A 14,617-nucleotide genomic window follows, 5' to 3' on the forward strand; every position below is an offset into this window, starting at 1 on the left:
TACATGCTCGTAGTTTGTTTTGATTTAGTTCAACATCCCCCTAAACATTTCCTGAAAGCTTCAGTACTAATAACATGTTGTAGTAGTAGCAGTAGCATTAGCAGCAGCATGCACATAGGACCTTTTGTTTAGTTTTTAACGTTCCTTTTGGTACATGCTGAAATGTTCAACTTAATACCTCATACCGTTCCTGGAACATTGCTGATACGTCCTTTTGACAACCAGCATGCCCATGGTGTCTTGATTTAGTTCAACATCCTCTCAACATTCCCTTAAATTTTCACCTTAATCCTCCTCGTCATACCCTGGAAGTTTCAACTTAATACGCTTGGCCGTTCCTAAGATATTGCTGGTGTGTTCTTTTGACAACCAGTGTGCACTTTGCGTGCTTTGATTTAGTTCAATAGCCCACTCAAAATTTCCCGAAATGTTCACCTTAATATCCTCAGCCTTAGTAGTAGTAGCAATAGAAACAGTAATTGTAGTAGTAGTACTGCTTTTCATGATAGTAGTAGTAATAGTGGTTACAGTAGTAGTAGCATACACATATTGCCTTTGGTCAATTGATCATCCCCCTCATTATTCCCTGAAAATTCCAACTTAATACTCTCTAAGTCGTCCCTGAGATACGCCCTTAGGACAACCCGCCTATACATAGTGTGCTTTGATTTAGTTCAACAATACCCTCAACATTCCCTGAAAGCTTCATCTAAATTTTCTTGGCCTTTTTCTTAGCTAGCGCAATAGCACTGCCTAAGTAAAGAATGAAGTGGGCCCAATGCATTATTTTTTTTTTCAAGGCACTTCGTATGGAAGGGTTGTCGTAGAAACTTCGTAAGGGGCTCAATCGATTGGAATTGAAAGTTCTAGTACCCTTTTTACGAGTTAAGAGTGATTGGAGGGCAACCAGCCCCGTCCCACGCACCTTTTCCCCCAAAGACATCTAATCAAAATTTTGAGACAGCTATTTAGTTCAGCATAGTTGAAAGAACCAATAACCATGCCTCTGGGGATGAAACCCCCTTCACCACAGTCGTCGGAGCAGGGGCTGTAAGATATACAATTCGCCCATTACTTACATATAGTATTTGTTATCGGGAAAGGGGCCCAATTTTGGCCTTTGGTGTCCGAAAAGGTCAAAGGCATTCAGGTGAAGCGCTCAGGGAATGTTGAGGGAAGTATTGAACTAAATCAAAACATACTATATGCATGCCAGTTGTCAAAAGGGTGCATCTCAGGAATGCCATAGAGTATTAAGTTGTAATTTTCAGATAATGACGAGGGGGATAGTCAATTGGGGAAGAGGGCAATATGAGCATGCTACTACTACTATTACCACTGCTACTGCTACGACTACTACTTCTATTGCATTTCCTACTGAGGCTGGGGATATTAAGGTAGAAATTTCATTAAAGGAGATCAATCAAAACTAACTACGTGCATTCTTGTTGTCAAAAGGGTGCGTCGGCAATATCTACGAAAGGCTTAGCGCATTAAGTTGAAATTTCAAGGGCCTGATGAGGGGGGTGTTCAACTGACCAAAAGGCAATATATGCATGCTACTACTGATACTAAGAGTACTATACTGATACTACTGTTACTACTACTAGAAATCTAACTACTACTTATGCTGTTCCTACTACTACTAAGCTTAGGGGTATGAAGGTGAAAATGTCAGGGAGTATTGAGGGGAAAGTTTAACTAAATCAAAACATATTCTCTGCGGGCAGGTTGCCGAAAGGGCGTATCTCTGGAATGGTTTAGGGTATTAAGTTGGAACGTTGGGGGGGTATAATTACTTGACCAAAAGGCAACATGTGTATGCTACTGCTACTACTACTACCGCTTCTACCACTACTACTACTACTACTTCTATTGTGAATACTAATAAGAATAAGGGTATTAAGCTGAAAATTTCAGGAAATGTTGAGGGGGAATTTGAACTAAGTTAAAACACACTTTGTGTATGTAGGGTGTCAAAAGGGTGTATCAGCAATATCTTAAGAACGGATTGGAGTATGAAGTTGAAACTTACTTGGCTTGTTGTGGGCAGGGGCGAAACTAAGGTTTTGATTTTGGGAGTGGGGGTATATAAAGAATGTTCCGAAAAAATTGACCAGTGTGCTGACAAATGCGGATGCATAAGCTAAATTAATATGCCCAAAGTTCCAAGGCTTTGGCAGTGTATACCGAAGCTGCGCTCCTTGTTGTAGGGGATATTGAACTAAACAAAAAGCAGTATTTGCATGCCACTACTATGACTACTATTACTTTGCCTACTACTACTACTACCCTTGGCCTTTATGTACAGTAAAGGTCAAACAAGCCCCCCTTTCCTGATAACAAATACTATATGCTAATAATGGGCAAATTGTATAACTTACAACCCTTGCCCTAAGGGTTGTGGGGGGAGCGGGCTGTCATCTCCAGAGGTATAGCTATTGGACCCTTTAACTGTGCTAAACAAGATAGCTCTCTCAGAATTTTGATTAGATGTCTGGGGAAAAAGGTGTGTCGGAGTGGGGCCCTAGCGTAGTATAAAGTAGTGTAATTTACTTAATTAACTCAAGGTTGCGTTAACTAAACTTGCTCCTTACGCAAGTTTATCGGATCAATCTATTTTACCCCCCCCCCCCTAAATTTTTGTTTTCGGATCAACCTATTTTGCGCCCCCCCCCCTAAAAAATCCCGGATCTGCCCCTGGTTGGTTCGACTAGTAATAAATGAGCGGAAAGAGCTGACGATAGGTAACGAAAAAATCGATCAAGCGGATAACTTCACTTACCTGGGTAATATTATTAGCCAAGGCGCATGGTTATTTTTTTTCAATTGCAAAAGTTTTGAAGAATAGGGAGATAAGACAGTAAAAAATAAAATTACTTTTAATTCCAAAATCCGGGTTGCAGCTGTAGCTAGCAACTTAGTAAAAGACGATCACACAAAGTACACTGTTAGAATTACCTTGTCTGAAACCCTTATACGGCAAACTTGCAGCTCCTTGGCTTGAATAACGAAGAAAATCCATTGGCTTGAAAAACAAAAAAAAGGCGGCTGCACCTACGATACTCTGCATCAACGGCATCTTTTTTTCATATTTTTCCCGCTGCTAGCAGGGCACTGGAAATCCACAGAGAGCTGTTTAATGGCTCATTTAAAAGAAATTGATACATTGAAAAACTTTTCGTAATTAACAAAAATAATTTTAAAAATAGAATCATTTTTTTACGAAAAACTGCATTTTTGTGTAATACTGTAGTAGCAAATGTTGTTGAGATCGTCTTGCATATGAAGATCAAAATAGGATTTTCAACATTATAAAAAGCATGTAGATATAGTTATATAAAATGAAGTAATTGGGGGGGGGGGGGGTTTAACAAAAAAAATCTGATTTGTGAATTGACACTGGAATAATTCCTGAAAATTCTAAGTAGATAATTTTATTTCATCTCTCACTCCAAAGTTATAATTGTGTCCAAGAACCAAACTTTTTTTTGGCTTAACTCATAAAGTGCGTGTCTCTATGACGTTGTGCTATATTTCCATAGCAAAAAAGAAAATTTCAATTTTATTTTTATTTTAAGAAGATCATTCGAACAACAAACCATTGTATATATTGGACATAGCTAGCTGCCTGATTCTTTGCGGTTCGTCTTTTACTATTTCAAAGAATAAAAAGCCGTTCCTGTTTGTAAAACCCGGATCAGGGCTGTATAAAGGAATCAGGGCTATATAAAGGATATATGAGGAGCTTATGTATACATCAGGGTTAAATCGGTAGGTAGCAACCTAGTAAGAGACGGTCACGCCCCATAGTAAAATATAAAATAGTCCATAATTCGTAATAATTGATTCAGGTCGAAACACAAAGTACACTATTAGAATTGCCTTCCCGAAACCCCCATAGGAAACTTACCGTCCCTTGGCTTGAACAACAAGGAAATCCTATTGGCTTGAAAAACTAGAAAAGTGTTTGCAAGCACGATATTCTGCAGCGACGGTATCTTTTTTTCTGTTTTTTCCTTCGTTGCTAGCGGGGTACTGGAACATCATACAGAGCTGTTTAATGGATCATTTTAAACGAAATTACATAAAATGTCGATGTTGTTCATTTAAATGTTGATCGTGTATGTTTCATATGAATCATGGTTGTAGAAATATCTGAAATGCGTGTATAAAGAATCGGTACAGTTAATTATAAATGGGGAATATGTGAGTTTCATCATTATCCAGTTTGAAGAGATATTTGAAACCTAGTGCCTTTATAATTAAAAAACAAATAGTTTTTAAAATAGTATCTCTTTTTGCAAAAGTACTGCATTTTCATATACAAGCTTGGTGAGTGGCGTCATAATCGTAGGTTATAACTATATATGACGTAATAAGTGAATGAAATATTTATACACGTTTATCTTTCGACAAGATAATATAAGAAACACATAATGGATCGATATAGTTCGTTGTAAATGGGTACTATGTAAGTTTCATCTGACATAACGGAAACCCAGTATAGAACGAACCACTGCAAATAGTAACTAAAAGCTCAGATTATGCTAGCATCTTTTGAAAAGTTGGTTATATGCGGTATGGTGCCATAGTGAGGATCGTATCTTATTATTCCAACTAAGAAAAAGCCATAGGCTTTTTCCTATTTCCAGGTTGCATCGATAGCTAGTAACCTAGTAAGAGACGATCATGTCCGATACTATACATAAAGGATTGGTATAATTCATTATCATGAGGATTTTGTATTATTACATAAAGGATGGCTATACTTCATTATAAATGGGGACTATGTAAGTTTCAAGGGATATAGCTGAAACCCAGTAAAGAACAAATCATAGCACACAGTAACTAAAAGTTAAGATAATACAAGCATCTTTTGAAAAGTTATGGTCACATGTAGTATCGGTATAGTTCATGATAAGTGTGGATTATGTAGGATTCGTCTGTATCATGGTTGTAGAGATAACTAAAATTACATTACATAAAGCGTCGAAATAGCTCATTATAAATGGGGACTATGCAAGTTTCACCGGATATAGCTGAAACCTAGTAAAGAACAAGCGACGGCACATAGTAACTAAAAGTTACTTTAATTTAAAAGATGCTTGATAATACAAGCTTCTTTTGAAAAGTTACTTGTCTGGGGTATAGTGCCATGCTGAGGTTCGTCTATTACTATTCCAATTAAGAAAAAGCCATAGGCTTTTTGCTGTTAGAATCAGGGTTGCAGCAGTAGCTACCAACCTAGTAAGAGACGATCATGTCCTATTCTAAGAAATACAATAGCCCTTAACTCCTAAAATAGTGTCAAATCAAACCACGATGTACACTATTAGAACCACCTTGTCCGAAACAACTATATCGGAAACTTACGAATCAGGGCTTGAACAAAAAGGAAAATCTATTAGCTTGAAAAACAAGACAAGTGGCTGCAACCACGACATTCTGCATGAAAAGCATCTTTTTTTTTCTTTCCTTTTTTTTTATATAAAGGATCTGTATAGTTCAAAGTAAATGTTTACATAAAGGATCGGTATAATTCATTATAAATGGGGATTATATCATTTTCATCTGTATTGTGGTTGTAGAGATATTATATAAAGGATCGATCTAGTTAATTATAAATACGGATTGTGTGAATTTCATCGGTATCATGGCTGTAGAGATAGCTGAAACCTAGTAAAGATCAAACCATGGCACACAGCCTATTGGGCTTAGTTAGCTGCTTTTTTCTCTTAAATTTGTCTCTTACTGTTCCAAGTAAGAAACAGCCACGGGCGTTTTCTTTTTTTAATCAGGGTTGTAGCGGTAGCAGCAACCTAGTAAGAGACGATCACGTCCCATACTAAGAAATAAAACAACCCATAACTTCTAAAATTGGAATGCTAAAGACGAACCACGGAGACACATAAAGGATTGCTATAATTCATTATAAATGGGGATTATGTAAGTTTCATTGGTGTCATGGTTGTATTATATTAAGGATCGGTCTTGTTGATTATTAAGTTTAAGTATAATGTTTATCTAGTTGAGTATGTGTGAGTTTCATCGGTATCATGTCTGTACAGCTGAAACCTAGTAAAGAGCAAACCATGGCACATATTGGACTTAGTTAGCTGCTTGATTCTCTGATATTCATGTCTTACTATCCGGGTTGCAGTGGTTTCTAGTAACCTAGTAAAAGACGTTCCATATAAGAAACAACCATAGGCTTTTCCTGTTTTTAAATCAGATGTTGCGATAGCGGGAACTTAGTAAGAGACGATCACGTCCCATATTAAGAAATAAAACAGCCCATAACTTCTAAAATTGGGATCTTAAAGACATACCACGGAGAATAAAGCAGCAAAGTCAGTCAAATATGGCACCTTGTCCAAGGGAAGTAATTTAAAAAAAAATTGTGTTCTATTATCTTGTCAAAGGGTAAGTGTTTGTCGCATCATCATGCATCAAAAATGCAGTTTTTCGTGAAGAATTTATTATTTCTGCTTACTTACAAAAGATTATTTTTGCTTACTTACAAAAGCGACTAGATATAGCAACTTCCTTTAAAATGAGTCGTTAAACATCTTTTTATGATGTTCTGATAGCTCCCTAGCGCTGGTGAAAAAAAAGAAAAAAATGGGACGCATAAGTGCTACAAACGCCAAAAGCTGATTTTCCTTGTTGTTCCAGGGGGGGGACTTTAATTCTCCTGCACAAGGTTCTCGATCATGCTGATTCCGTTGCTGCACTTTTCATTTGAACCAGTCGCCAATTTCTTGGGATTTTATGTTCTATTTTCAAAATCACCATAGTTTTCTCTTGGTTATATACTTTTAGTTTTAAGCTGAATGGCAAAAATAGTTACCAATCCCGAATCACCTTCTTTACTATTAAACTTTCCTTTTACTATCAAATTTGTATTAAAATTTTTACACATTATTATGACGTCTTAGACACCACAAACTGAATTGTTTATTTAAATTACAAATTGTCACCGCTGATTTGAGAAGGGCTCTTCTTCGACATTGAAGGATTCGAGTTCAACGCCCTCTGTGACAACTAACGATCTTAATAATTGATCAATCAATCAATCAATTTATTCAATCAATAAACTCAACAAAATTCACTTCAATATAAACTCCCCCGTAAGGCTCTATGGCCAGGAAAAAAACAGGGGAGAAATCCTCAAGAACTCATAAATTCTTGAGGCAGGTGGCCATCTTCGGATCTTTCTGAAGAATAATTACTTGAAGTTTTTTTCCTTTTGATGCACATGTTGCAGTGAGGCGATGGATATTAATGAAGATTTTTCATTTGCCGTGGTTTCAAAGTTAACGTCCTTTCCTTTTGTTATCGACAATAGTGGTCTCTGTTGTGGTACCATTCCTGATCACTTTCTTTGCTTTTAAATTTTCATATTACCGTTGAATTTTTATTAAAATTTTCGAACATTATTAAAACATCTTGACACCACTAACTGAATAGTATAATTAAATTGCAAGTTGTCAAAAGTACTCTAAAAGTTTTGCATCGACCGGGAATCGAACCCGGGCCGCCCGCGTGGCAGGCGAGCATTCTACCACTGAACCATCGATGCTCATATAAACAATAAGTTAAATTAGATTGTCATAAGAAAGCTTGTCTTCCAAATTTGTGCTTTTCAAGTCTATGCTTCCCTTTTCCTGTCACCTGTCACCCTTGATGGTCTGAGATGTAGCCCTAGGATATTTGCAAAACCAAAAGAAAACACTAAGACAATGAAATTCTTACTTCAACTTGTATGGTTTTATAATAGCCTATGCAGTATATTCGTTTACCTGTATCGTATTGACATTTTGACTGACGAAATCAGACGCTTTGAATTAGACTTGTTAGGAGTTTCAGAAATCCGTATTCCTTGTTTGATCTTATGGGAAATTAAATTTAAAATAAAATTTTTTTTTCAACTGAAGGTAAGGAGCAACAGCCTCCTCTTCAAGACCTCGCTCTTTACGTTAATGTTTTTTGTTGTATAGAATTTTAAATTAAAGCTTATTGTTCTAATTAAACTGCCATTATTTTTCAGGAATCGTTCTTTAAGAATTAGGACAAAAAGTAACAACTTTAGCGTAAAGAGCAAGGTCTTTTAGAAGGGGAAACTCCTTTCATGTACCTAATATAAAAGAAGTAATATGACATGTATTCTGTTACTTGTCTTTGTCTTGCCTCGCGCTAAGCTGAAAGAAACTAACGAAGAAACTGGTTTGTTCTCGAGTTTTATTAAATAAAAAAAAACAAGTTTTTTCAACTGAAAGTAAGGAGCAACGGTACTGGTGCATTAAGTGGGCACTTCTAAATATTGTACAGGGAAACCAGTCACGAAAAACCGTCAAACAGCCTATTCTCAAGAGACCGCTATATATAAATGACTGCAAAGCCGTGGTTTCTCAATGAGTTACAATATTTAAACGATTGTCTTTGGGGTTTCAGGGGGGAAGGTACCTAGGTTAGGTTAGGTTACGTATTTAATATATGGTATGCTTTACCCCCTCCCCCTCCCCCTAATGTGCAAATATATAGCCCAAATTTGTTTATAAACAATTATGTTCATCCTATTTTATTTTATTTGATTAGCATTAACCAAACTTGACTTCTTTAGCAGTGTCCACATAATACACCAGTACCGGAGCAACATTAAGACTTAAAACAAACAAAAATTATTGCGTATATGAGTGGGTGCATCCCTTCTTTAATACCTCGTATTTGCGCTAAAGTTTGGATTTTGTTCCAATTCTTTAAGAATGACCCTTAAACCATACAGGTATTTTAGTCATAATAGAGAACTCCTTTTAAAGTACTAAAAAAAACTTTACTGTAAAAGAACGAGGTATTGACGAGGGGGCGAACCCCCTCATATACGTAATAATTTCTGTTTGTTTGAAGTTTTAATGCTGCTCCTTACTTTCAGTTGAAAAAACTTGTTTTTTTTTATTTAATTTCTGATCGTTTTTTTAAATAATGCTGGGAAACCTGGCGTCCCTTTATAGAAATGTCCCTTCCCCGATAAAAACATCCTCCATTGAAAGATCTTCCCTCGTAACTCCCTCCTCTGACCCCCTCCCCACCAGAAAAAATCCCTCCTGAAACGTCTGTATACTTCCCAATAACCAATACTATATCTAAACCACTGTACATAGATAATATAATTATTTATATACAGTGACGTATAGTTCATCGATTTATATACAGTGATGTCTAGAACAATAGGCAAAGACCATAGCTTGCAGCCCTTCCCCGGGGACTGTGCGGGATTAAATCATCCTCAAAGACATATTGGTTAGATTTTCGACTCTGCTGATCAAAATGGTTATCTCAAAATTTTGATCGGGTGACTTTGGGGAAAAATGAGCGTGGGAGGGGGCCTAGTTGCCCTCCAGTTTTTGGTAACTTAAAAAGGCACTAGAACTTTTTATTTCCGTTCAAATGAGCCCTCTCGCGATATTCTAGGACCACCGGATCGATACGATCACCCTTGAGAAAAAAAAAACAACAAATAAACACGCATCCGTGATCTTTCTTCTGGCAAAAAATACAAAATTCCACATTTTTGCAGATGGGGCTTGAAACCTCTAGTAGGGTTTTCTAATATGATCGTTTGATTTGCATTAAGATTCTATCGCTTTTAGGGGGTGTTTCCCTCTTTTTTTGAAAATAAGGTAAATTTCTACAGGCTCGTAACTTTTGATATTCTTGGACCACCGGATCGATACGATCACCCTTGGAAAAAAACAAACAAACAAATAAACACGCATCCGTGATCTTTCTTCTGGGAAATAATACAAAATTCCACATTTTTACAGATGGGGCTTGAAACCTCTAGTAGGGTTTTCTAATATGATCGTTTGATTTTCATTAAGATTCTATCGCTTTTAGCGGGTGTTTCCCTCTTTTTTCGAAAATAAGGTAAATTTCAGCAGGGTCGTAACTTTTGATGGGTAAGACTAAACTTGATGAAGCTTGATGGGTAAGACTAAACTTAAATATTTGAAATCAGCATAAGAACCCGATTCTTTTGATGTATCTACTAGTATCAAAATTCCGTTTTTTAGAGTTTTGGTTACTATTGAGCCGGGTCTCCCTACTTACAGTTCGTTACCACGAACTGTTTGATTAGTTTATTTAATTAGTTTTTTAATTCAAATCATTTCTAAGGAAATTAGTTCAAATCATTTAATTTAATTTAAAAGAGGGGTAATTATTTCAGGGTCCAGTGTGTTCTCCCTGGAAAATTCCTCTCTGTGGAAAGTTCTCCCTCCACCGGTATTTTTTCGGGACAATTCCCTCTCTCCTCCCCCCTCCCCCCTTCTGAAAATTATCCCCACAAGTGAAATTGAGCCGCCCAAGAGAAGTTAAGACCAATAAAAAGAAAGAAGAAAAGAATGAATTCTGGAATATTCTATCTAGATTCGAAAATACATGTAGAATGTATGGTGTAGGGTCAAATAGATCGTGGTAACGAACTGAAAGTAAGTAGCGACTCGGCCCAATAGCAACAGAGACTCTTAAAAAAGAGTTTTGATAAGAATATATACATAAAAAAAATATTACCTTTTTATGCTGATTCGAAATACATAAAGTTTATTAAGTTTAATGTTACACATCAAGCACTAGGAGTCTCATAAAATTTGCTTCATTTTCGAAAAAAGGGGTAAGCACCCCACAAGTGCAACTGATCTTAATGAAAATTACATCGTTAGATTCAGCATATCAGAGAACCCTACTGTGGAGTTATCAGGCTCCTATACAAAAATGTGGAATTTTGCATTTTTCTCAAAATTCCTCTCTTTGGTAGCCCTCACTAGGAGTCTCATAAAATTTGCTTTGTTTTCGAAAAAAAGCGGTAAACACCCCAAAAGTGCAAGTGATTTTTATAAAATTACACCGTTATATTCAGCATATCAGAAAACCCTACTGTGGATGTTTCAAGCTCCTATCTACAAAAAAGTGGAATTTTGCTTCTTTTTTTCCAAAATTCCTCTCCGCGGTAGCCCTCACTAGGAGTCTCGTAAAGTTTGCTTTATTTTGAAAAAAGCGGTAAAAAAAACCCACAAGTTCAAGTGATCTTAATGGAAATAAAACCATTAGATGCAGCATATCAGAGAACCCTATTGTGGAGGTTTCTACAAAAATGTGGAATTTTGCAGATATTTTTTTTTTTAATATAAAGTATGCGTGTTTATTTGTTGTTGTCGTTTTGTTTGTTTTGTGTTTGAAGGGTGATTGTGTCAAATGATTGTGTCAAATATATATATATATATATATATATATATATATATATATATATATATATATATATATATATATATATATATATATATATATATATATATATATATATATATATATATATATCCAGGACTTTTTTATGGGGGGAGGGTTCTTATGGGGTTTCATTAGTTGATGCGGTCTTAAACTTAACATCACCAAGATGTATGTGGAAGGAACTGATTTTTATCAATTGTATTTTAATGGCAATTAGGTATCCTAAAGGAAGGATTTTTCAAACTATGGATGAAGAAGGAAAAATTAGGTGAACCATATACAACAAAAACGGCCCTAGCGTGTCTAAAAAGGGAAGCAGTCATATTGCGCATTGCCTGTGCAATTATCCGTTCGCGTGGCTAATTTTTTGTTTTCATACTGTCCAGCCTTAAGCTTAATGCGTTAATGTGTAACAGGGACGAGGTCCAATGCCAACATCCTACACATGTTGGGCTTTTCATTATAGTAAACTTTAAACTTTTCGAAGTTTAAAGTTATAAAGAGACCAAATTCATTTAGTTCAAGAGATCTTGCGCGAAGAATAGATCTTGCATCAATGTCTATTGTTCACAGTAAAAATTTGGTTGTCGGCTGCAACGAATTGCAGTGAAGTGCCCAGTTCTAAGGTCTAGAACTCTCTGTCTAGGAACTCTTTTCGAGTTCCACCAATCGGGAAGCCTCTTTTACATTCTATATATCATCCTTGCTTAAATTTGGAGTTCAAATTTATGTCTGGCTGGGCCATGCTTAAGCAAAAGTATGGATGGACATGCTTGTCTAGGTATGCAAAGCTGTTTCTTGTGAAGCTACTTAAGACTTGTGTTGTACATTGCAAAAGAACTAAGATTTTTGCAAGTCGTAAGAGGTTTAAGTCAATAACCATGGATAGATCCGACGCCTGTCCTTTCTGCCATAAGCTTCATTCCAAAACAGAATAGCTTCAGTTTTATCAAATGATTCATTGTAAAAATATTTTTTTCTTCTTGAAAGATAGATAAATAAAATATTTAGAGATAAAATGTTGTAGTCCGATAAATTGATTTATGGTTTATTTTAACCAAATAGTGCTCTTTGACGTACTGATAAGTCTAAATAGGCGTTTGAATCATGTGGTTTAAAAGATAACAACAATTGTTTATTCATCCGGCTATGATATTGCGTCAAGCAATTAACGTGCATCACGTACCAATAAAGATTAGTAGGCAATCTATTATATCGGGGAGGGGGTCTTATCTTAGTGAGAGCTATTGGCTTCTAAATGTGTCGTCCCAATGAGGTACTTTAAGTTTGGCTTTCCCTTGATGATATAAGCTGTTTATATCGAGAGTTGGATAACCAATATCAGACATATATTTCTTCATTTAGAAAGAAAAAAGTAAATAAGCGTAAATGAAGCTAGTAGCAAAAAAACAGATTACTAAAGACAGATGTTTTTTCTTCCTCTTTTTTTTATTGGATGCTGTGTGTTCTTTCAATGGGATTATTAAAAGGAAAGTATAATCTTTCTTGTCTTTGGTTTTCTAATTCTGATATACATGCCAGTCTTTTAGCTGTCAGCTTTTAATCTTGTAGTTACCATGGATTAAGAAAAAAAATGAGAGATGTAAAATTGCTTCCTATGTAAAACGATAAATTTCAGTAAAAAAAAACAAGGGTTGATTCGTTCAACCCTCATCCGTATTAGAACCTCTTTTCGTTGTTTAAAAAAATGAAAAATATTTCATTCTTTGATGTGATTATGTTAGCTCTGGGATTTTTATTTTCAGCCAGTTTGTTTCAGACATCCGTAATACAAGCCTAAAAAAAATCTGCGAGTTTTTAGACGGGTACTCAAAAATGGCTTATTGCAATGAAATTTTAGCTCAATCAGAGCACGAAGAAAGATAATCAAGCATACCTTTTTTGTTTTATGATCCATTTGAGAATCCATGGAGTTTTCTTTTATCTCTCAAAATAGATTTTCTGCCAACGTCTCTCGACCTCTTAGTTTTCAGCGAGCGTAAAATTAAGAGGATATTGTGGTCTCTGTGGGACCAGTTAAGCAGTATTCGCTACTGGTGTAAACATCGTGCATTTATCTTAGGAACTGGATTTATTGAATTACCCAGTCCTTTTTGCCTCTCAATTACTCGGACTATCTGTCGTTTTTTTTTCTACAATTAGCCATGTTTTGATGCCTACTGCAAAATACTTGATTTTCAATTAACCCCACCATTTAAACATTTTTGCCTCTCAATTACTCGGACTATCTTTCTTGGCCTTTTTTTCTACAATTAACCATGTCTTGATGCCTTTTGCAAAATACTTGATTTTCAGTAGGAATCATGACATGGCCAATTATAGAAAAAAAGCCAAGACAGATAGTCCGAGTTATTGAGAGGCAAACCTCTTACCTTAAAAGAAATGTTTTCTTCTATGTGTTAAGGACGTGACCTATCATAATTATGCGCATGAACGACAGCAATATATTCTTTGGTACTTATGAATTATAACTAAAGCAGCGCTATAGACTCTACAAGAAAACCAGACAAACGGGTATTTGCTAGATAAATTGATGGCAAAGCGTGGTTTCTCATTGAGTTTACAATATTCAAGCGATTGTTTTTGGGTTTTAGGGGGGGGTACCTAGGTTATGTTAGGTTACGTATTTAATATATGCTATGCTTACCACCACCACCACCCCCCTAATGTGCAAATATATAGCCCAAATTTGTTTCTAAAATATTGTATATTCATTCTATTTTATTTCATTAGCATTAACCAAACTTGACTTCTTTCGTGTATAGCGCTGGTTTAGTTATAATGCATAGGTACCTATTCTTTTGCTAGTTTGAGGAGTCACTTTTTTAATCAATTTCTTTATTTTAGAAGTTTTGAAGCCGTATGTACAAGACGAACCGCGTTGTCTTGAAATATTTTCTCGGTCCTTAATTCCAAATTGGACTTCAATTGGTCTAGAAGCATTCCAACTACAAGACATAGCATTATATGAAACACTGGAAGAAAATAAATAAAGTTATTCTCTTAAAAGAATTGTTGTACAAATCTAGGAATTATTTTGAGTAGGAAGGTGGGAAAGCCTGGATGTGGGGAGTTTATGTCTCATTTCGAAACGAAAAGGATCTTGTAGTCTGCTTTAGAATTGGGATTCCGTATGTATACAAGATACGTATACAAGAATTAGGATTCATTGATGTTTACAAAGAATGAATGCTTCGACTAAAGCGCCCAAACTCATTCCAGAAGGCAAAAGAGCTTCTAAAGCAAGGGGAAAATGGTAGACTACTCCAAGCCATGAAAACTTTGTAAACCAATACTTTTCGAAATG

General features: G+C 35.8%; 1 protein-coding gene and 1 non-coding gene across 3 annotated transcripts in view; one reads left to right on the plus strand and one right to left on the minus strand.

Annotated features, from left to right (window-relative positions):
• Window positions 1-14,313, plus strand: part of Mettl4 (Methyltransferase like 4) — a 33,057-nt gene extending 18,744 nt beyond the window's left edge. The window contains exon 4 of one of the 2 annotated variants that reach the window (XM_089105895.1): window positions 14,158-14,313. In XM_089105895.1, the coding sequence (XP_088962021.1) occupies window positions 14,158-14,303 (146 nt within the window). In that variant the 3' untranslated portion in view covers window positions 14,304-14,313. The remainder of the gene's footprint in view (window positions 1-14,157) is intronic. The other variant, XM_089105896.1, reaches the window with a different exon arrangement.
• TRNAG-GCC (transfer RNA glycine (anticodon GCC)) lies at window positions 7,515-7,585 on the minus strand. The gene has a single exon. It is a non-coding gene; the product is annotated as a tRNA-Gly (tRNA).
• Window positions 14,314-14,617: the final 304 nt, after the last annotated feature.

Source organism: Artemia sp. Qi Xiang Cuo, chromosome 20, assembly GCF_049724085.1.
Source record: "Artemia sp. Qi Xiang Cuo chromosome 20, ASM4972408v1, whole genome shotgun sequence".
Taxonomy (NCBI): domain Eukaryota; kingdom Metazoa; phylum Arthropoda; class Branchiopoda; order Anostraca; family Artemiidae; genus Artemia; species Artemia sp. Qi Xiang Cuo.